Source organism: Zingiber officinale, chromosome 6A, assembly GCF_018446385.1.
Source record: "Zingiber officinale cultivar Zhangliang chromosome 6A, Zo_v1.1, whole genome shotgun sequence".
Classification (NCBI taxonomy): Eukaryota; Viridiplantae; Streptophyta; class Magnoliopsida; order Zingiberales; family Zingiberaceae; genus Zingiber; species Zingiber officinale.
Window position 1 is genome coordinate 91,048,799 of NC_055997.1, and position 25,051 is coordinate 91,073,849.

The window sequence follows — 25,051 nt, forward strand, 5'->3', positions numbered from 1 at the left end:
CAAGAAAAAAGATATGAGCAAAGTACTTCCTGTCTAGAAGAACAAATGGCAGAAGGCAAACATTAAGGGCCGGTTGAAAATGAATGAGCTATATTTATGTAAAGTGTACCACATCAATTGATATTAGTAAACCTCTCAATAGAAATGATGAACTATTAACTTAATGAGAATAACATGGTATGAGAAAATTACTAGAAGTTGAATTTTTCAAGAGTAAACTTGTTCACACAACAATATTAGTAAACTTCTTGCAGTTGAAATCGAGGATTTTCTGTCTTGCTAGATATTAGAATTTCCCAACAAACATAAAGAAATGCAGTAATTTCCCAGCATAAGAAAAACAATGAAGTTGCAACAGAGAAAATAATATTTAGATACTAAATAATAAAATTTAGATACAAAACAATCATGTGGATTAAAAAATAATGATCACTCATAATAAGTTGGTGAAATTGTAACAATAAACCATAATAAGTTGCTAAAATTGGGAAGCAAACATGTGATGAAAAAGTTGCTGAAATTGCTTAAATAAACTTACTTACCATATGTAGGCAACGATCAAATTTCCTGAAATTGACTCCAAATGATACAAAGAATTGATGTCCTCAAGGTCAAGAAAAAGTTCACAATCTTCATCAAACACTTCATTATCTAAGCACATTGATATACATTTTCCTCCATCTAGAGCATGCTTCCTGTAACAATATAACATATGTAATGCTCTTGGGACACTTGTTGACAAAGTAGGTTTTGATTTTTTTCGTTCAAACTTCTTCCTTCTAGGCTTCTAATAATTTCAAATATAAACAAGTTAGATATAGCTAGGTTGAATAATAATAAAGTGGCAATATAATTAGAAATATAATAATAAAGTGACAATATAATTAGAAATATAATATCTCATATACCTCATCTTGCTTCACAATCTGCTGTTCAGGCCAAGCCACAACAGTTCCTATGGCATCACCAATTACTTCACATTCACTTGGAATTGGATATGGCAAAGGAGCGGATTTGTCCACTGCTTGATCAATGGAGACTCGAATGCAATTCTTGGGAAATGGAATACCATGAAGCATTTTTTCCATGCCATTGAAACAAACAATTGTACCATATGCAGCAATATTTGAGCAAGATTCCAATGTCAATGCAACTGATTGACCCTAAAATATTAAAAAAAAAACATGTTGATTATATTTAGTTTATAATGCTATAATAATAATGAATATCACTATAACTTATATTTTACCTGTAAAACTTCGTCTTTACCCACAATCTGTACGTCATCTTCTTCAATATTCTTCTGATGAAACTTCACCGAGCAACTGCCTTTGTCATCAATTGAATTGTCCCATGCACCCCAAATCCAAATGACAGAGTTGAAGGCTTTGCAGCAGTAGGAGCGGAGAACATAGATGCACTGGAGGGAGTTGATGTAGCAGCATTGGTAAACCCAAAGGAAGGTTGGGACACAGCAGATGTCGGAGTCGCAAAAGAAAAGCCAGTTGCCAAGGTGGACGTGGTAGTAACAGGTGAGGACGAAGTAGTACTACCAGACGACACGGCATCGAACGAACTCGGAGCAAAGGAACTGCCACTTCCAAAGGAGAAAGGAGAGGTCGAAATGCTGGTGATGGCAGGAGAGGAGGTAGCGGTAGCAGAAGAAGAGAATAGAGGGGACGCAGAGGAGGAGGCAGGAAACGGGGATACGAAGGATGGAGCTGGAGCAGACGTCGTCGGCACAGAAAAGGCGGGGGGAGATGAGGACGTAGCAAACGAAGGCACCGAAGGTGCGGCACTAGCTGACGAAGCAAACAGTGTCTGAGCCGAGGACAAGGCCGGCGCCGGAGGGGAAGCGGAAGTACCAAACAACGGAGAGGCAGCAGTGGAAGACGAACCGAAGCCGAAGTTGGGAGTCGAAGCCCCCAATCCAAAACCAAAATTAGGGCTTGAGGAAGCGGAAGGTGCGGCGGATGCTGAGGGAAAAGGGATGGGTTTGGGAGAAGAGACCGCCTGCGAGGAAAAGAGACCGGGGTAGTAGAGGCGGAGGATGGAGCAGATGGCGAGAAAAGACTAGAGGTAGTAGAGGCGGAGGATGGAGCAGATGGCGGGAAAAGACTGAAGGTAGAAGCGGCGGAAGATGGAGCAGACGTCGAGAAAAGACTGGAGGTAGAAAAGGCTGAGGATGCGGCCGATGAGGAGCCAAAGGTTGAGAGGCCGAAGAGAGATGGGGAGGAACCGGCGGAGGAAGAAGCGCCTAGGGAGAAACCAGTGGCGGAAGATGAGGCGGCGCCAGCGGCGGTGGGAGCGAAGGAGAAGGGGGAGGCGGAGGAGAGGGAGAAAGAGGAGGAAGCGGAAGAGACTGAGGGTTTGGGTCGACTTGGAGGAGTTGGGCCGGCGTGAGGAGTTTTGCGTGAGGAGTTTGGGTCGAGATTAGGGTTCAGAGGAGATCACGCGGCAAGGAGAGGAGAAGGCGCTCGTGGAGAGGAGTGGAGAGGAGAAGGCACTCGTGGAGAGGAGAAGGAGAGGAGAAGGCACTCGTGGAGAGGAGTGGAGAGGAGAACTCGTGGAGAGGAGTGGTGAGGAGAAGGCGCGCGCGCGTTGAGGGTTTAGAGTTTAGCAAAGCGAGGGCTGCGAATTTATTTTAAGTGAGTTTAGGGGAAACATACACAACACTTTAAAAAACGTTTTTTAAAAAAATGTTGTCTTTGACCATAAACAACAACACTAAAGACAACACTTCATTAAAAACCGTTGTCTTTAGTAAAAAGTAAATACCATAGACAACGCTTTTCACTAAAAGCGTTGTAAAACAAAGAACGACAACGTTTTTATTAAAAAGCGTTGTCTATTGGGTGTTGTTGAATGCAAAAATTCTTGTAGTGTTTAAATCTGAAGTTGATAATCAAACAAATAAAACTATTAAGAGGTTAAGGTCTGATATGGGTGGAGAGTTTACATCGAACCTGTTTCAAAAATTTTGTCAAGATACAGGTATAATTCATGATGTAACTGCTCCATATAGTTCTCAATCTAACGGTATAGCAGAACGAAAAAATCGAACCCTTGAAGATATGATTAATTCCATGTTAGGCAGTTCTGGGTTACCCAACTTCATGTGGGGGGAGGCTCTATATACTGCATGCCATGTGTTAAATAGAGTCCCCATGAAGTCAAAGGATAAAAACCCATATGAGCTTTGGAAAGGCCTTTGGACAAGTTTGAAATACCTTAAAGTGTGGGTGTGCCTTGCAAAGGTACTAGTACCTGAACACAGAAGAAAAAAACTTGGTCCAAAGACCGTAGATGGTATCTTCTTTGGTTATGCTCAAAATAGTATTGCATATAGGTTTCTGATTATTAAATCTGAAATTTCTAGAATAGATGCAAATACTATTGTAGAACTTCGTGATGCTACATTTTTTGAGCATATATTTCCTATGAAGACGAAAAACTTCAGTCTATATTTGGTAATCCAACTAGAGATATACCTACTTCCGTAGAGGCCCCATTATCCGTAGAAGGTACACCGTCCTAAAGTCACTCTAGACTAGATGAATCTAGTAAGCATACATAACTGAGAAGGAGCAAGAGGCAACGTGTGTCTACGGATTTAGGCCAGGACTTTATCACCTATAATATAGAAGGTGACCCTGTGACATATTGAGATGCTATGGCTTCTCTTGGAGCTAAACACTGGAAAGAGGTCATTAAAAGTGAAATGGACTCTATTATCTCTAATGCCACTTGGGAGTTGGTAGATTACCTCCTGAGTGTATCACCGTAGGATGTAAAAGGGTGTTTAAGAGAAAACTAAAACCTGATGGGTCAGTAGATAAATTCAAAGATCGCCTAGTTGCTAAGGGATTCAAATAGAAAGAAGGGATTGACTATTTTGACACTTATTCTCCTGTTACTATAATTACTACAATCCGAGTGTTAATAGCATTGACATCCATATATCATCTTGAGGTCCATCAAATGGATGTCAAAATGGCATTCCTTAATGGAGATCTTGAAGAAGAGATATATATGGATCAACCTGAGGGACATGTAGTTTCTTGAAATGAGAATAAAGTTTGTAGGTTAGTCAAATCTCTTTATGGTTTGAAGCAAGCCCCAAAGCAGTGGCACGATAAATTTGATTGAGGTATGCTATCGTTTGGCTTTGAAATGAATGACTCTGATAAATGTGTGCATGCTAAAATGAAAGGTGATAATTGTATTATCTTATGCTTATATGAAGATGATATTCTACTTTTTGGTTCTAACCTTACTATTATTAATGAGACTAAGGCCCTCTTAAGTGGTAAGTTTGATATAAAGGATATGGGTTGTGCTGACATGATTTTAGGGTTAAAGTTGACTCGTTCAACTGATGGAATAGCAATTTCTCAGTCACTCTATGTTGAGAGAGTTTTAGAGAAATATGGCTATAGCCAAGTTAAATCTGTAGTCAAACGTATGATCTTTCAAAAACTCTCCACAAGAATAAGAGTGGTGTGGCAGTATCTCAATTAAGATACTCACAAATAATAGGTAATCTAATGTATTTAGCAAATTATCCTAGACCTGATATTTCTTTTGCTATATCGAAATAAAGCAGGTTTACCAGCTGTCCGGACAGAACGCATTGGGATGCATTAGACAGAGTACTCAGATATCTAAAAGGTAATATATCCTTGGGCTTGTGGTATGGGAGATTCCCTGCAGTCCTGGAGGGATATAGTGATGCTAGTTGGATAGCTGACATTGCTGAGTGTAAAGGCGTTACTGGTTATCTCTTTACACTTGGAGGCGGTGCAGTTGCTTGGAAGTCTGTTAAACAGATAATTATAACCCGTTCTACATCTGAGGCAGAATTGTGTGCTTTGGATACCACAATAACTGAAGCTGATTGGCTTAAGGGTCTTCTTTCTGAAATTTCCTTGATGGTGAAGCCAATACCTTCTATTTCAGTACATTGTGATAATCAAACAACAATAACTCATATTAGAAGCTCCAAGTATAACTAGAAACAGAAGAGACATGTACGAATAAGATTAAAGTCTATTCGTGAGCTAGTGTCTCTTGGAGTGGTGGCATTGGACTTTGTAAGTTCAAAAGATAATATTGCTGATCCACTCACTAAAGCACTTGATTCTGAGAAAATCAAGAGATCCAGTAAGGGAATGGGACTGAGGCCTGTCCTGGTTTCATCTATAACGGCAACCCAACATATTTGATTGGAGATCCCAAGAAGTAAATTCAATGTGGTATAAATAAGTTATAAGGGTGAAACGTAAGCATCAAATTGATTGAGATGTAATCTCATAGTCTCTTCCCTGGATAGATGCTTGACTGCTAGTAAGGATGAGCTTAGAAGCTCTTAATGAGTTCAAGGTCTTAATGACAGGATACTCGCAGTACATCCTTGGAGAACTCACATATGTAAGTGTAACTGTGTGGCCGCAATGTGGGGGGTCTAGGCAACTCTCCTTAGCACTTATGAAACAAGATTCGGTGGCATAGCCGTAATGCACCAACCCAGAAGAAATCAACCGTCGCCCGTAATGAGTTGTTACCAATTGACTTTCGCATATAAAAGGTTTAAGTTCAAGACTTAGTTCACTTCAAACCTATGTGAATAAGATTGGTGTACTTAGGTGAAAATTTAAACCGGAAGGTATTTTCACTAAAAACTCATTGCAACCAAGCTTCAGGACATATTTTTGTTTTCGACCGAAATGATTTGAATTTGTGGGGGATTGTTGAATTATATTTTAAAAATTGTTTTCTTTTGAAAATTCAAATTATTTCTTTATTTTTTGTAATGCATATGTGTATGCATTTAGTCCCACATTGCTAAGCAAAGAAGGTTGGAATGACCTTATATATGGAGCCATTACATCCTTGCTTAGCAAAGTTGGGTGGACCTACACGCATGCGCGGGTCAAGCCCAAATGAAGTGGGTTCGGGGGGTTCGAGCAGGAAATCCATAAACTGGGCGCGACGCACGTGGTTATCGCGCGCAGGGGGGTGGGGTGCAAATCCACAGCTCGTGGGACTCGCACTTGCAGATGGCCCGGTTCGTTTTTGCCAGTCTCTGGTATGGTTCGGTCTGAACCAAACCAGTTGGTTTGATTCTCCGGTTTTGTTCGTTTTTTGCTAGCCTCTGGACTCAGAAGGCGAAGCGACACTCCCGCGTGAGGAAAGGACGCAGGATGCAAACAGCGACGCATTTGTTCGCTGGCGAAGCAGTGCTTCGAGTCTCTTCATAGTGAATATAAGGGGAGGCGCTGTGCCTCTCTTATTCACTCAAGCTATTCTTGCTTTCTTCTCCTCTCTTCTCTGCGATCTGAGGTCTTTTTCTGATTCCCGAGTTTTATAGTCCTGAGGCTTGGTCTGTGTGATCTGAGGTTGGGTTCGAGTGTGATGATCGTCTTGGAGTGCACCTACGATCATCACGAGTGGTTGTCGGATCTTGGAAGGATTTTGCCGGAGAGCTTTTGCACCGTGAGGCGGCGATAAATTCTCTAAAGACAGTCGACACGCCGATACTTCAACCCCGAATAACTATTAAAATCTCCCTCACCGCACACTCTCCCCCTCGCCCCCTCCATCCTTCAACATCCTGCGTCGAAACTCATCCCTTGCCCTCTCGGTGGAAAAGTTTCTCCGGCGTCTTCAATCGCAAAGCTGGCAGTGAGACCCTACCACCTCACTTCATTTTAATTTGTTAATCCACACCATTATAGCCTACAAAAATTGTATAATTGTATTTCCCAATCACCTCATCGTTGCTTCGCTTCTAAATGTTGCATCAATGACTTCGCAGGAAACCGTCCATGTAGCAGCTCATCTTCGATTGGTCGTTGTAGATGGTGGGAAGGATTTATGCTACGACGAAATTATGCTAGGCCGATGGTTGCAGCAACCACTTGCTCTACTTCGGACCTTACTTTGCTGCTACAATGTGTAGCAGCTACACGGAGAGGTAGCTGCTACAACGTGCAGCAGTTAACTCTCCGTGTAGCTGCGACACCTTGTAGTAGCTAACTTCGTAAGTCATCTATCTCGCACCCCTATTTTCTAGCAGAGAGATTACCGCAGTAGCCATACTTTTCGTATTGTGTATATCAACTTGATTTAAAAATTATTTTTGCTCACATTTTCCGCTGCCTTCAGCGCCCTTGGTTTGTTGTCCTGCTACAGATTGCGAATGGATATATATATATTTATACTCATAACTGCTACACCTTGTAGCAACTATCTCAGTAAGTCGTTTTTTTAGTAAGGCCTATTTTCCAGCAGAAGTTAACCCAGTAGGCATATTTTTGTAGCAGTGTATCAACATGCTACAAAAATGATTTAAAAAGATTTCCGCTGCTGCTCTGCCTTTGCTTTGCTACCATGCTACACTTTCCGAATGGCTACTTCCACTATATAACAGGCTATTAATAGGTTCACCGTGTAGAAGCTACTTCGACTCATAACTACTACTCCTTCGAGTAGCTAACTCCCTATGTAGCTGCCACAAGTTGGGGTAGTTAACTCATTTAGTCATTTTTGTAGAAGCCATATTTTTGTAGCAGTGTAAAAACTTGCTAAAAAATTGAATTTAAAATATTTTCGCTTCTACAACGCCTTTGATTCTCTTTGCTTTGTTGCATGCTACACCTTGTAGCAGCTATTTCGACTCATAACTGCTACACAATGTAGCGGCTAACTCCCTATGTAGCTGCCACACCTTGTGCAGTTAACTGCCTGCATTTTTAACCAAAAATTGATCATAACAATCGCAGTTTTTTAGATAGATCAAGTAAATGAGGTATCTTACATTTCATTGTAGAAACAAATGCAGCAGGGTGAAGCAGCTAGTCGTCAGAAGCTGCTACACGTTGTAGGAGATAACGGTCCAAATAACCTTTTCTTATACAAAGTGATTTGTGATGTTGGCTCTCCTTTGCTTTGGTTTGCTGCGACGCGTTGTAGCAGCTACTTAGACTAATAACTGCTACACATGGTAGCAGTTACATCTACATGTAGCTGCCATAACTTGTTGGAACTAAATCGGTAAGTCATTATTTTAGTATCCGTATTTCGATAAAAACATTAACCCGTAAAATATTTAATTGTCGTGTCCCTATTTAAACTTGCTTAAACAATGATTATAAATTATTTTCGCTGATGCAGCGCCTTTGTTTTGGTTTGCTGCGATACGTTGTAGCAGCTACTTTGACTAATAACTAATATACTTGTAGCAGCTACCTCTACATGTAGCTGCCAAAACCTGTGGCAGGTAAATCTGTAAGTCCTTTTTTTTATAGCCATATTTTTGATCAAAGATTATCAACTTTGAAATAAAAAGATTTAAAATAATTTCCATTGTTGGAGCGCGTTCGGGTTGCTTTGCTGCTACATGTTGAAGAAGCTAATTTGACTAATAACTGCTACACCTTGTAGCAGCTACATCTTCATGTAGCTACAACAAGCTGTGGCAGCTAAAACCATAAGCCCTTTTTTTAACAGCCATATTTTTGTACAAAGATTATTTACTTGAAAAAAAAAATTATTTCTGCTCCCTGAGCGCCTTCGTTTTACTTTGCTGCTACATGTTGAAGAAGCTACTTCGACTAATGACTGCTACACCTTGTAGCAGCTACCGTGAGCGACATGTAGCTGCAACAACCTGTGGCAGCTAACTCAGGAGGTTAGCTGCTAAAACGTTCTAACAACTCTTCCTTTACGCTCCAACAAGATGGTATTCTGTATTTTCAACCAATAATAGTTGATAGCGATATCTGATTTTTATTAAGATTAATGAAATGAGGTTCTATAAGTTGTAGAAGCAACTGCAGCACGTTGAAAAAGTTAGTCTTCATAAGCTGCTACATGTTGTAGCAGTGTGACGGGGCAAATAGCCTTATCTACCCAATTACCTTTTTTCATTTATTGTGCGAATATATATATAGTGTGCAATTACATTTTTACCCTCATAGTCCAAAGTTTTAACCCATAAACTCGTCGTGTGACAACTATTTCTAAGGAATTTCCTTGATAGTTCATCGGTGCCCCCACGGAGTGTTAATCAGTCAACCTCACGGCGATGACTTATTTCTCATCAAAACCTTCGCCTCAATCGTAAGTATTGTCTTAGGGTTTATCAGTCAAAGCTTTGCCTACTTTGATAGTTTGAATTTTTAAGGTTTTGATCTGTCTCATAGCTGCTACAACGGGGTTTAAGGTTTTTAGGTCATTATTCAATGAGTGTTTGCTTTGAAGGAAACAAGAGGTTTTAAATTTTTTTTTTTTAGATTTGATGTCGCAGCTCCTGTTGTTGAACTGCTACAAAATGATACAACGTGTTTAAACCTTACATTGTCGATTGCCTTCTCACTATTGTAGCAGCTAATTGACACTAACTGCTACAACGTATAGAGTATTATTGTTTACCAGCAACAAGTCACAATGAACTACATAACAGAAATTATAGACATTGTAATGTATTAGATTATGGTTTAAAAAGAAGAGGGCCAGGTATCATAGTATGGGTGAAAATCAATTGCATTGGAGTGATCACAACTATGTATCATTAATATCTGTTGTATTTTTTGGACAGAACTAAATGGCGAGACAAAGAACAGCTGCTTCCCGTGCATATCGCAAGAAAGTGCACTGGAAAAGTAACTACCCTCACTTCAAGGGGTTTATATCATCACTCCACATAAACGATCGACAGATGGAGATGATCAATGGATCCCCATTTGCTTGGGCAGTAGCCATGCCTGAAATTGCAAATATCCGAAGCCTTATTCAAAATATGTTTGACAATTGGGATGTGCAAGCCAGATGCTTCATCTTTCATAATAAGGATATTAGCTTCACTAGGAAAGATGTTTCATTGATTCTGTCACTCCCAGACCAAGGCGTTGAAGTAAATCTGCAATAGCATGTAGCCACCTCCCCACTATTTCTTCAACACTTTTAGAATGTGGAGTGTACACAGAAGGAGCTAGAGAACAGGATGATCAACCTCAGCAAACAACCCCCCTCTGCCGAATCCAATACTCTATTTTGCCAATTGTTAATACTGTATTTTTTTGTTACTGTTTTATTTACTACTACTAGCAATATATCTAGATTACCAGTACAATCACTAATAGATTGCGTAGATGATTTTGCCAATTTAGGTAGGTATAATTGGTGTAAAGCTGTATATGACTATATCAGCCCACAGCTGGCGGCCATTGGCCCGATGCTTTCACTGAGGCCAAAACCAGAGGGCCTATCGGGATATCAGAGGGTTCGCACATCTCCTGGTAGTAATTCCCTGAATATAGTGATAGTCTCATGAGATTTATGCAGAGAGTATCATACCTAAACCATTTTATTTTATTGTATTGTAGGTCTGGATGTGTGAACATGTCAGAATAATGGATCCTTACAGACAGCATGTCCTTCCAAGAATATGCAGATGGAAGTGGTCAGGCTCCCGGGTGGAGAGAATAAAGTGTAGGATCGCAGAAATACCACCTAACAATATAATTGTTGATTTAAGTCCATCGGACCTAGAGACACACCTGCTCTCAAATGATTCCATAGAAGATCTTGTAGAGTATATTGATCAACAAATTGCCGAGGGTTTTTACAATTAGCTGGTGAGGGGAATTCTGAACCACTTCCTGAGCAATTTCCTGAAGAGGCAGCCTATGCTCAGGAAATTCCCCACCCAGTTCCTGCACAGGCAGTAGAAGCTCTTGATAAGCCTGATCAAGTTACTGAGCAAATAACTCTGGAAGATATTCAGGACGAAGAGGCTTGCAACAATTGTCAAGCAAAGGACGCCGACATTTCTCGATTGAAGTCCATGGTTGAGGGCAAGGACCAGATCATTGCCCAGATGGATGTTGGGATTTTCGGGCCACAAAAATCATTTTTTCGCGTTGCGGAAACCTCGAATCTCCCATGCCACCGGATCCGTGCAAAGTTTATAAAACAAAATTTCATGTACGAGTTTACAAAAGCCTAGATCTACACAAGGAGAAGGAATTTACCCTCGATGCGATGCCCTTCGCAATCTCGCTCATCCAACGGTTCGCTAGATCTCGAGATCGTCAAGTGTACGATCCTGTAGAAGTATCCACACGAACAAACTAGGTGCAGAAGACCAAACAAAGGTGTGCTAGCACCTTAGATGGTTCGACCAAGGAGGAGGAGAGGGAGAGCAAGAAGAGAGGAAGAAGGAGGAATGAATGCCTTGAATGAAAATCAAAATTTTCATCCACACCAGAAGTGGCCGGCCACAATTGTAACCCCCATTCCATTTAATGTGGCCGACCATTAAAGAGGGGATTTGTAACCTCCATGAGGTGGCACACACATGTGCCAACTATGATGATGTGGCAATCATCATTAGTCCTCCTAATGTCAACTCACAAATGAGGTGGCAAATAGTCAAGTCAAACTTGACTCTTCCTCTTCCTCTCAAGTCAAGTCAAACTTGACATTATAACTCCCATGGTTGATCAAATCCAACCATTTGATTCAAGCCAATTTAATATAATGAATCTAATTCATTTAATTAAATTGATTCAATGAGTCATAATCTAAATTAGACTCATTGAACACATGAATCAAATTGAGTCCAACTCAATTAGTTCAATTAGGATTACTCTTAATCCAATTTGATTCATCACATGAATCTAATCCTCTTGGTTCATCATATGAACCTAATCTCCATCTAATTGTCCTTTGTGTGTGACCCTATAGGTTCTTATAACGTTGGCAATACTCCTAAACCCATTTAGAAGCATAAGTAATGAGCGGTATCTAGCAACACATCATTACTACCCAAGTTATAAGAATGTTGAGATCCAACATCACCTTGTGACTCCTCACAATATATGACAAGTGTCCTTCTATCCTAGACATCTAGATTGATCAATGTGAGGCATAGACCGTGTCATCCTCTAATCAATCTAAATCTTGAACTCCAAGTAGACTCACTCAATCAAATGAGCTCAATATCTCATATTGACTCATTTGGGCATGGCCATGCGCTTCGTGGTCTCACTCTATCAAGAATATCGATGTCGCTCCCGTCATATAGGAGGGATAGATCCCATCTACATCACTCACATCCCTCTGCATAATTCGTTACATACCCAGTAATCGCCTTTATAGTCCACCCAGTTACGGGTGACGTTTGACGAAGCCAAAGTACGTAACTACTTATGTAGGGATCCATGGTGACTTCAAGTCCAAGGACTAGTAGTCATACTAATAGCCACATGAGAAAGTATATGACACTCATATAACGATCCATGATACTTTCTCATGGCAGGTCATTCAGTATACATTCTCCAATGCATACCCATGTGTCAACTTGATATCTCTATATCCATGACTTGTGAGATCAAGTCATCGAGTTGACCTACATGCTAGTCTCGTCGCATTAACATTGTCCTTGAATGTTAATACTCGACTAGCAATGATTAAGAGTAATGTTCCCTATATCATCTCACTATCGGTTCAACTAACCGATTGATATAGGTAAGAACCCTCTACTCAAGGATGCTATTATACTTAGTTTATTTGGCACCAATACAAGTAAGCATAATAACAAAAAAAAAACCAAATGCATTTATATATAAGAATATAATACAATGAGTCCATAGAACAATCATCAAATGATTGGCTATAGGGCTCTAACTAACAATATCCCACTAGCACTAGTGCCAATCAGTGTAAGCTCTAAGCCCCGATGACCTAGTGTGACTATCATGCTTTCTCTGTGCCAAAGCTTTGGTCAAGGGATCTGCAATGTTAGCCTCTGTAGGTACTCTGCAAATCTTCACATCTCCTCTTTCGATAATCTCTCGAAGGACATGGAAGTGTCGTAGTATGTGTTTGGTCCGCTGGTGTGAGCGAGGTTCCTTAGACTGTGCTATAGCTCCATTGTTGTCACAATAGAGCTCAATAGGGTCAGAAATACTGGGAACCACCCCAAGTTCAGTGATGAACTTGCGGATCCAAACTACCTCCTTTGCTGCCTCTAATGCAGCAATGTACTTGGCCTCTGTCGTAGAATCAGCTACTGTGTCCTTCTTCGAACTCTTCCAGCTCACACCACCACCATTAATGCAAAACACGAACCCAAACTGCGATCGATAATCATCCTGGTCGGTCTGGAAGCTAGCATCACTATAACCCTTTACAGCTATCTCGTCATCGCCTCCATATATCAAGAAATATTCTTTAGTCCTTCTCAAGTACTTAAGAATATTCTTGACCGCTATCTAGTGACTCTCACATGGATCTGACTGGTATCTGCTCGTCATGCTCAAAGCATACGAGACATCAGGTCGAGTACATAGCATGGCGTACATGACAGATCCTATGACTGAGGCATAAGGGATCTGATCCATGCGGTATGTCTCCTCTCTAGAAGAGGGACCTTGAGTCTTCGAAAGACTCACACCATGTAACATCGACAGAAATCCCTTCTTGGAGTTCTGCATGGCAAACCGTAGGAGTACCTTGTCAATATATGTACTCTGACTTAGACCAAGCAATCTCTTAGATCTATCTCTATAGATCTGTATCCCTAGAATGCAGGATGCTTCACCTAAGTCCTTCATTGAGAAACATGTCCCTAGCCAAGTCTTGACAGACTATAGCAAAGGGATGTCTTTCCCAATGAGTAGTATGTCATCCACATATAATATGAGGAAGACAACTATGCCCCCTACAACCTTCTTGTAGACACAAGGTTCATCTTCATTCTTGATGAAACCAAACTATTTGATTGCATCATCGAATCGAAGATTTCAGCTTCGAGAAGCTTGCTTTAGTCCATAAATGGACCTATGCAGCTTGCATACTCTGCCAGTATGGTGTGGATCTACAAAACCCTCAGGTTGTGTCATGTACACATCCTCGAGCAGGTTTCCTTTCAGAAATCGGTTTTGACATCCATCTGCCATATCTCATAGTCATGGTATGCTGCAATAGCAAGCATGATCCGAATGGACTTAAACATCGCTACTAGAGAAAAGGTTTCATCATAGGCAATACCATGAATCTGCTTAAAACCTTTAGCTACCAAGCGACCCTTATAGATAAGTCCATCCATGTTAGTCTTTCTCTTAAAGACCCACTTACACCCTATGGGTTTTACCCCTTCAGGTGGATCAACCAAAGTCCATACTTGGTTAGTGTACATGGATTTTATCTCGGATCTCATGACCTCTAGCCATTTCTTGGAATCTGGTCTCATCACAGCTTCCTGATAGGTGGTAGACTCATCCTCTATGAGAACAACATCATCATGGTCAGACAAGAGAAAAGAGTATCTCTCAGGCTGACGACGTACCCTATCAGACCTGCGAAGAGGTATGTCTACTTGAACTGGTTGTTGTTCCTCAACCCTTTATGGAACAACATCATCCACAACACTTTGTGGTTCCAGTTCAACTTCCATCGAGGCTTCAGTGCTATTGTTCGCATCTTGAACTTCTTCAAGATCGAACGTACTCCCTCTAGTCTTTCTAGAAACAAAATCCCTTTCTAGAAAGACCCCAGTCTTTGCCACAACTACCTTGTGCTGACTGGGAATATAGAAGTAATATCCCTTAGTTTTCTTGGGATATCCAATGAAGTAGCACTTACCGGATTTGGGTCCTAATTTGTCTGAGACTTGACGTCGAACGTAAGCTTCACAACCCCAAATCCTCATAAAAGATACTTGGGCATTTCTCCCAGTCCATATCCTATATGGTGTCTTTATCACGGCCTTGTATGGAACTCGGTTGAGTATAAAAGCTGCCGTGTCTAGAGCATAGCCCCAAAGAAATGTAGGATGATCTGTGTGACTCATCATAGACCGCACCATATCTAATAGAGTATGACTCCTCCTTTCGGATACACCATTCCACTGTTGTGTTCCAGGAGGAGTGAGTTGGGATAGAATCCTACACTCAGCTAGATAGTCACGAAACTCATGGCTAAGGTATTCTCCACCTCGATCTGATCGAAGTATCTTAATACTCTTGCCAAGCTGGTTCTGTACTTCATTCTTGAATTCTTTGAACTTTTCAAAGGATTCTGAATTATGTGTCATCAAGTACACATAACCATATCTACTGAAGTCATCAATAAATGTAATGAAGTACCTATAACCGCCTCTAGCAGCGACATTGAAAGGGCCACATACATCACTATGTATAAGTCCTAACAAATCAGTCGCTCTTTCACTGTGCCCACTAAAGGGAATCTTGGTCATCTTGCCTAGTAGGCATGACTCACACGTCTCATAAGATTCAAAATCAAATGAGTCCAGCAAACCATCCTTATGGAGCTGGGATAAGCGCTTGTCATTTATATGACCTAAGCGACAGTGCCAGAGATAGGTTTGGTTCATGTCATTTGACTTGAACCTCTTGGTATTTATGTTATAGATAGGGCTCTCAAGGTCTAGAATATAGAGTCCGTTCATCAGAGGTGCACTACAATAGAATATATCTTTTAAATAAACAGAACAACATTTATCCTTTATTATAAAAGAGAAACCTTTCTTGTCCAAACAAGAAACTGAAATTATGTTCTTAGTTAAAGCAGGCACATAACAATATTCATCTAATTCTAATACAAGCCCAGAGGGCAGAGATAGAAATAAGTCCCTACAGCAACAGCAGCAACCCGTGCTCCATTGCCTACGCGTAGGTCTACCTCGCCCTTTGCCAATGCCCTGCTATTTCTCAACGCCTGCACATTAGTACAAATGTGAGAAGCACATCCGGTATCTAATACCCATGATGAAGAAATAGATCGATTGACTTCTATAACATATATACCTGAAGTGGAAGTCTCACTTCGCTTCTTCTTAAGATCTTCTAGGTACACCTTGCAGTTCCTCTTCCAGTGCCCGGTCTGACCGCAGTAGAAGCAGGTAGCATCCTTAGCGACCCCTCCTTTAGGCTTCAGTGCCTTGCCTTTGCCCTTGGCTTGGGATTTTCCTTTGCCTTTGGGCTTGCCCTTGCCCTTGTGTTTCTGAACCATCAGAACAGAGTGGGGCTTAACCTTCTTAAGGTTCAGCTCGGGCAGTGGCTTGTCAATTTCGTTCATGTTGTAGTTTAGAACGAATTGACTATAGCTATCCAGCAAGGATTGGAAGATCAGGTCAGTGGCCAGCTCTTGGCCAAGTGGGAACCCCAACCTCTGTAGGTTTTCTATGTACCCAATCATCTTGAGTACATATGGACCTACGGGAGCCCCATCTGACATCTTGCACTGAAATAGTGCCCTTGAGATCTCAAATCTCTCGTGCCGCGCTTGTCTTTGATATAGTTGACGAAGATGTTCAACCATATCATAAGCACCCATTAACTCATGTTGCTTCTGAAGCTCAGAGTTCATGGTCGCGAGCATTAGACATGATACATCTAATGCGCCAACTTGATGCTTCTTGTAAGCATCTTTGTCTGCTCGCGTGGCATTGGCAGGAGGAGCCTCCAGAATGGGCTGCTCCAGAACGTACAGTTTACGTTCCTGGGTGAAAACTATTCTCAGATTCCTGTACCAGTCCAGGAAATTTGCTCCATTGAGCTTGTCCTTGTTAAGGACAGAATGCAGAGAGAAGTTATTCGTGTTTGACGTCATGGTTATCTACAACAGAAAAAAAATGCAGAAACAAATAAACATCATATTCTAGTAATCATTTAATTAGGTCTTTAATTAAATGATGCTCCCACTGAATTCTATAATTCATGTGGGACAAGATCCACATCATACTAACCTTTGAGTTAGCTTTGGCTAATACGCCCAAGATTTAGTATGATCGGTAGGTAACAATTTACCAATTACATCTCTATACAACTCTTGTTTATAGGATCATTATCCGCAGCTATATTAAAACTTGAGTTAGCTTTGGCTAATACGCCCAAGAATTAATATAAATGTGATTTATGTCCTATCTTTCCAATCGTTGGAAGAATGCCTACAGTTAAACACGATTTAACTAGTTGTACTCAATCAAATTGAGTCTCTACTCACCCATGCGTTGATAGGCGGGACCAAGATTGTCCCTCCGTACCCTACCAAAATAATATATGTTGCTCTGCTTTGGCAGATTCAACAACACATGTGATCGAGGTAGTGATAGGTATCACGGCATGGTAGGCATTTTAGAGTTGACGCGATTGAGATCTAATCTAATCGTAGGGTGCATCTTGTACACGATTTAGATCTAATCTAATCGTTAAGGCGCTAATTAACTACTTTACTAGCATGCATCAAATACACACACACAAGCAATTACTTATACTATTTGTGATTAGTCATGACCCTACTACGATCTTCTCAATCCAATGAGAAGATCGGATGGTCAACCTAGGGTCAACAGCTTCTCAAGCTCCTCCCTTTGACCACCTTGTGTTGCTCGCGCCCTCCTAGTAACTCCGTCTCGAGTGGACCTTCCACGGCTCCAATTTTGTACATTAAAATTTTGAAACTCGAGTTACATTCGAGTCTAAACTAATTTACAACAAGAATAAATGGAGAAAGGCACGACGCGCAGGTCGTGTATCAAGTATACAACACACACAACACAAATGACGGCGCACAGGCCGTAATATGAATTACAACACAATTTTCAAATTCAATTTGGGTCTTTTGGGCAATGACTATCATAAAAGAATACATAATTCTAAATTATGTATTTTCTATAATTTTTTTATAATTTTTACTACAATTTTTACAATTTTTATGAGTAAAATTCCCAGCGGTCCAATTTAGCGGGTTTTCGGGCGCAATCGCGGAACAAATCCCCTTGCGGGGTCAGGGGCAGTACCCCTACCCACGATATAACCATCGCGAGTGTTCCTTAGCGATCCTACAGCGCCTTAGCCCGCTGTCCCAAAACGTTTTGGGGGCGAAACCTTGCCGTTTCGGAAAAATCTTCTCGGTAGTCGAAGCCTACAAGTGTCGAAACACTTGTGCTTCGCTTCTACGAGAAAATACCCATAAAAACCATAAAAACCATAAAATTACAGAAAGTTACAGAACTGAAATTTTTTCTAAAAAATACAAATTAAACTCGTACAAGACTTCGCACGTGGCTCTGATACAACTGTTGGGATTTTCGGGCCGCAAAAATCTCTTTTTCGCGTTGCGGAAACCCCGAATCTCCCATGCCACCGGATCCGTGCGAAGTTTATAAAACAAAATTTCATGTATGAGTTTACTAAAGCCTAGATCTACACTAGGAGAAGGAATTTACCCTCGATGCGATGCCCTTCGCAATCCCGCTCGTCCAACGGTTCGTCGGATCTCGAGATCGTCAATTGTACGATCCTCTAGAAGTATCCACACGAACAAACTAGGTGTAGAAGACCAAACAAAGGTGTGCTAGCACCTTATATGGTTCGGCCAAGGAGGAGGAGAGGGAGAGCAAGAAGAGAGGAAGAAGGAGGAATGAATGCCTTGAATGAAAATCAAAATTTTCATCCACACCATAAGTGGTCGGCCACAATTGTAACCCCCATTCCATTTAATGTGGTCGGCCATTAAAGAGGGGATTTGTAACCTCCATAAGGTGGCACACACATGTGCCAACTATGATGATGTGGCACATCATCATTAGTCCTCCTAATGCCAACTCACAAATGAGGTGGCAATTAGTCAAGTCAAACTTGACTCTTCCTCTTCCTCTCAAGTCAAGTCAAACTTGACTCTTCCTCTTCCTCTCAAGTCAAGTCAAACTTGACATTATAACTCCCATGGTTGATCAAATCCAACCATTTGATTCAAGCCAATTTAATATAATGAATCTAATTCATTTAATTAAATTGATTCAATGAGTCATAATCTAAATTAGACTCATTGAACACATGAATCAAATTGAGTCCAACTCAATTAGTTCAATTAGGATTACTCTTAATCCAATTTGATTCATCACATGAATTTAATCCTCTTGGTTCATCATATGAACCTAATCTTCATCTAATTGTCCTTTGTGTGTGACCCTATAGGTTCTTATAACGTTGGCAATGCTCCTAAACCCATTTAGAAGCATAAGTAATGAGCGGTATCTAGCAACACATCATTGCTACCCAAGTTATAAAAATGTTGAGATCCAACATCACCTTGTGACTACTAATTGTGACTCCTCACAATATATGACAAGTGTCCTTCTATCTTAGACATCTAGATTGATCAATGTGAGGCATATACCGTGTCATCCTCTAATCAATCTAAATCTTGAACTCCAAGTAGACTCACTCAATCAAATGAGCTCAATATCTCATATTGACTCATTTGGGCATGGCCATGCACTTTGTGGTCTCACTCTATCAAGAATATCGATTTCGCTCCCATCATATAGGAGGGATAGATCCCATCTACATCACTCACATCCCTCTGCATAATTCGTTACATACCCAGTAATCACCTTTATAGTCCACCCAGTTACGGATGACGTTTGACAAAGCCAAAGTACGTAACTCCTTATGTAGGGATCCATGGTGACTTCAGGTCCAAGGACTAGTAGTCATACTAATAGCCAAATGAGAAAGTATATGACACTCATATAACGATCCATGATACTTTCTCATGGCGGGTCATTCAGTATACATTCTCCAATGCATACCTATGTGTTAACTTGATATCTCTATATCAATGACTTGTGAGATCAAGTCATCGAGTTGACCTACATGCTAGTCTCGTCGCATTAACATTGTCCCTGAATGTTAATACTCGACTAGGAATGATTAAGAGTAATGTTCTCTATATCATCTCACTATCGGTTCAACTAACCGATTGATATAGGTAAGAACTCTCTACTCAAGGACGCTATTATACTTAATTTATTTGGCACCAATACAAGTAAGCATAATAACAAAAAAAAATCAAATGCCTTTATATATAAGAATATGATACAATGAGTCCATACAACAATCATCAAATGATTGGCTATAGGGCTCTAACTAACAATGGAGGCCACAATTAGTGAGTTAACTAAGGAGAATAAAAAAGGTGCCAGGGATGCAGAAAGTTTAATAGCTTCGAAGGAGAAAATAATTGATGAGAAGGACAGAATTATACAAGTAAGAGAGCAAATTATAGCAGAGTAAGAGAGAAAAATTAAAGATCTTCAAAGTCAGTTAATTGGCAAAGATATAGTGGCATTACCTGCTAAACAACCAATAACAAGGACAAAGAGTTGTGCTACAAAGAGAATGAGACCTCGAACTGCCAAAGAGATTAAGGGAGCGCCCTTAGCCAAAAGGAGTAAAAGAGTAACTTTTCAAGATGTGCATGAGTCAGAGATGGCCATGGGCAAAGGAGAGGAATTTGTTGTGCCTCTTGTTAAAGCACAAGAAGGTCATATACCATCTACTGATGTAGCTGCCACATCTTCATCAAAAAAACTATTGTTTATGCTTGCCAAACAAAAATCCAAAATACTTAAGGTACGGTTTTGGTTGGTGATATGGGTTAGGTTTAGTAGGTCCCCGGTGAAAAGGGGAAAGGAGATAGCAAAATTAAGCAAACATGAATATCGGTCGGGGTAACATGCTTAAGAAAAATAGGTCAATATCGGCCTGGATAATATGCTTAAAGAAAAATAGGTAAATATCGGTCGGGATAATATGCTTAAGGAAAATAGGTCAGTATCGGCCGGGATAATATGCTTAAGGAAAATAGGTCAATATCGGCCAGTATAAGACCTTAAGAAAGATAGGTCAAGTATCGACTGGGTTTACACGTTTAAGATAGATAAACTAAGATTGTTTGAATTAGTACGTCTAGATGTATATTAGCATTGGGAGGACTTATATGATCGCCTGGATGTGAAAAGATACAAGGCCTTACAAGATCTATAGTATATTATCGGATGATTAGGATGTATGTTGAACAATAGTAGTAACACGCGCGGACATAACTCAAGTTCAATTCCGTCCGATACAAATCTTAGTATAAGATCGGACTGCCCATAACATAATAAAAATAGGGTAAGCAGGTATGGAGGATAAATATATCTCCATATAGCTTATAAGAAAGGGCGAGAACAAATATTTCAAGAATATTCATAAATAGATTAATGAAGATATCTGTAGTATGTGATTATATAACAGGTTTGCTAATTTGACAGGAAGAATATTTCTAGACTCTTCTACAGGCACTAGGCGACAAAGAAGGTATATCTGGGGTACAAAAAAGATTCCTTAAAAGTTATTTTATGCAAGTACATGACTTACGTCATCTCATAACAAACTCTAACAAACCGAGGTCCACTTTATGACTACGGAGGTTATATGAAGTGGTATAAAAAGGGGAATCCTCTTCGTTGGCCAGGTATGCTTATGCTCACCACACTCACAACTATCCAGGAAAAATCCTAATTTTAATCACTGTTCATCTTCTTTCTTCCTTCCACATTAAGAAAGATCACTGACTTGAGCGTCGGAGGGCCTAGCCAGGGATTCCCACCCCGGTCTTAGGTCACTGACAATAGTGTTGGTTGGTCTCTTGTGCGCAGGAAGTCAGGGAAGCTCCAGATCTTGGTGTTCTTCAGTGGATCCCTCCTTTCATCCTTGAGTCTTCGTATAAGGAGGGTGTTCGGTGATTTTATTCTTCTGGATCCGCTTTGGTTTTCTTGGATCAGAAGTTCTCAGGTGTTCTTCTTCATCAGCGGTAAGTTCTCTCCCCAACTTTCTATTTTGTCAAGCTTCTTAGACAGGATCAAATTTGGCGCCATCTGTGGGAATTCACTTGAATCTGAGATCGCAAGATGGAAGATGCTGGAAAATCGAACATACTCACTATTAGTCGTGAAGATATGGATTTCCCTGTTAGCACTCATGTGCAGAAGGCTCTACAACAACAACAACAATAATAGCAAGCTCATACTGGAGGTACTCTGCCAGTAGCTCATAATCTAGCGATCTCGACTATTGATCATCGGAAGGAAAGAGAGTTGGAAGAGGAAGATCGTGTGTATATTACTCCGACCATTGCTTCTTCGACTAGACGCCCTCGAGCTTTCTTCATACTCCTTTCGAACAGGGAGGACGAAGGCCTGTATTTCAAGAATCCTCTGGCGAGGCACCGGACAAGGAGAAGCGCAAAGCTAAAATGATGGTGGCTAGTGATAGCTCACCAGAAAGAATTATTTCTCCATTTTCTCAAGGTGTAATGGATGATCCGCTTCCTAAACGATATCAAAATCTTCAGATTGACGAATACACTGAAACTACAGATCCAGAGGATCATTTATTAAAATTTAAGAACGTAGCATTATTACAATAATTTTCTGATGGAGTAAAGTGTCGAATGTTCCTTACAACACTTGGAGGAGCTGCTCAACACTAGTTTAAAAGATTGTCTGAAAATTCTATCCGAAGGTTTAAGGATTTCAAGAAGGTTTTCTTGCATCATTTTTCCAGCAACAAGAGGTATCATAAAACTCCCTGGAGCTTATTCTCAATTAAACAAGGATCTAAAGAGTCCATTAGAGCCTATATTAAGAGATTCAATCAGGTAGCCATTGATGTACCCAATGCTACTACTAAGATATTAGTAAGTGCTTTTTCTCAAGGCTTGAATGATAATGATTTTTTTAAAGATCTGGTGAGAAATCCTCCTGCCAATTTTGACTCATTAATTGAATGTGCTACTGAATTCATTAATTTTGAAGAAGCTCAGGCTGCATGCAGAAAAGGAGATACTACTTCTTCTCTTGCTCTTGTTAAGGAGAAGGCTCTCGCTCCCGCTCCTCCACCGATGGGGACTCGAGTAATCCCTCCACCCCATCGTCATACAAAGTATCGTCCACAAGCCGTACAGCATGTGGAGATGCAACAAAAAGCACCAAGAAGATGGTGCACTTATCACAAGACCAGCAGTCATCATACAAAAGACTATTTTGTTTTGAAAAATAAGAAAGCAAATAGGGATCGTTATCAAAGGAAAAACTACTATCAACAACAATATCCTAGGTAGCAGAGTCCACTCAAGATAGAATACCGCCCGGTAGAACCTCAACAAGGTGTATTACCAAACCCGGCCGGTACAACTCAGGTGCCTGAGAAAATTTAGCCGGAGACCATGATAGCCTGGCAAGAAGAGAATAGAAGCAATGCCGCTCGGGGTAGTATTAATATGATCACGGACGGGCCCACTGATGGAGATTCCAATAGGGCCAAGAAGGCACACGCAGGAAGACTTGAGATCCATGCTGTGGGATGCAGCATGGAAAGAGCAGCAGGGCTGGAAATCAGTTTTGAGCCCAGAGATCTTGAAGGGGTAGAAATACCCCATGATGATGTGTTAATAATTAAGGCTGTGATAGCAAATTACACTATTTCTCGTACCTTTATAGACACTGGTAGTTCCGTAAATATTATTTTCAAAAAAAGCTTTTGATCAACTGCAGATTGACCTAAGCGAACTTCAACAGATAGTGACTTCTTTATATGGATTCACTGGTAATGAAGTACAACCGCTTGGTCAAATAAAGTTGGCCATATCCTTGGGGGAGGAGCCCTTAATGAGAACAAGGAGATCTCATTTCATAGTGGTGGATGCCCTGTCCGCCTACAATGTGATACTGGGTTGACCGACCTTAAATGAGTTTAGGACGGTCGTTTCTACTTTTTGCTAGAAAATTAAATTTCCTGTTGCTGACCAGGTCAGAGAAGTACATGGTGATCAGAAGATGGCTCATAAGTGTTATGTGGAGATTGTCAGAACTGAAGCTAGTGCCGCCCGAAAAATGCAAAGAATGGAAGTCAATGTCTTTCAAGAGAAGTCACCTGTCCTGGTTTATAAGGAGAAGGAAGAAGTCCAGATATAGATCGGTCGACCTGAAGCCGTCACTTTTGTCGCAGTCGATCTTGATCCTACACTGAAAACAGAGCTGGTTCAATGCTTAAATAAAAACAATGATGTCTTTGCTTGGACGACCAAGGAAGCCACGAGCATTTCTCCTTCAGTAATGTAACATTCTTTACATGTCTTCCCAGATACTCGACCTGTCATGCAAAGAAAGAGGAATTTCAGTACAGAGCAAAATCAAATCATTAGAGAAGAAGTGGCTAAACTAATGGAGGTCGATTACATCAGGGAGGTGAAATTCCCTAGCTGGTTAGCTAATGTCGTCCTGGTCTGTAAACTAGGAAATAAATGGAGGGTATGTATTGATTTCCGCAATCTTAATTAACAAGGCCTGCCCAAAAGATTATTATTCTTTGTCCCGGATTGATCAATTAGTAGATTCCACGACCGAGTGTGAATATATTTCTATGCTAGATGCCTATCAAGGCTATCATCAGGTCCCTCTTGCTAAAGAGGATCAAGAGAAGGTTAGTTTTGTGACATCTGAAGGTACTTATTGTTATAATGTTATGCCTTTCAGACTAAAAAATACAGGAGCAACTTATCAAAGACTTATGAATAAAGTCTTCCAGAAACAGATTGGAAGGAATATGGAAGTATATGTTGATGATATTTTAATTAAGTTTCTTCAGGCTACTGATCTCTGCAGGGATGTAGAAGAAACTTGTGGAACATTGAGGCAGTATGGTCTCAAGTTGAACCTGGGAAAATGTCTGTTTGGAGCAAAAGTTCCTGGGCTATATGGTGTCTGAGCGGGGAATAGAGGTCAACCCAAGCAAAGTTAAAGCACTCCAAAACATGGAGCCACCACGCAATATGAGGGAAGCTCAAAGACTCACTAGCCAGGGATTCCCACCCCGATTTTAGGTCACTGACAATAGTGTTGGTTGGTCTCTTATGCGCAGGAAGTCGGGGAAGCTCCAGATCTTGGTGTTCTTTAGTGGATATCCCTCCCTTCATCCTTGAGTCTTTGTATAAGGAGGGTGTTCGGTGACTTTATTCTTCCGGATCCGCTTTAGTTTTCTCGGATTGGAAGTTCTCAGGTGTTCTTCTTCATCAGCAGTAAGTTCTCTCCCCAGCTTTCCATTTTGTCAAGTTTCTCAGACAGGATCAGTTGGGTTAATGTGTTGTCTTTCCTAGTCATAATTCACATATTATTACTCACACCGAAAAC

The 25,051-nt window shown here is 40.7% G+C and overlaps 1 protein-coding gene across 1 annotated transcript; it reads left to right on the forward strand.

Annotated features, from left to right (window-relative positions):
- The first annotated feature begins 313 nt into the window (after positions 1–313).
- LOC121995028 lies at positions 314–24,629 on the forward strand. The gene is made up of 7 exons (XM_042548880.1): positions 314–318; positions 1,378–1,790; positions 2,027–2,368; positions 9,602–9,665; positions 10,111–10,301; positions 10,638–10,888; positions 24,510–24,629. The coding sequence occupies exons 1-7, from the start codon at positions 314–316 to the stop codon at positions 24,627–24,629; spliced, it is 1,386 nt and encodes a 461-aa protein (XP_042404814.1).
- The last annotated feature ends 422 nt before the right edge of the window (positions 24,630–25,051 follow it).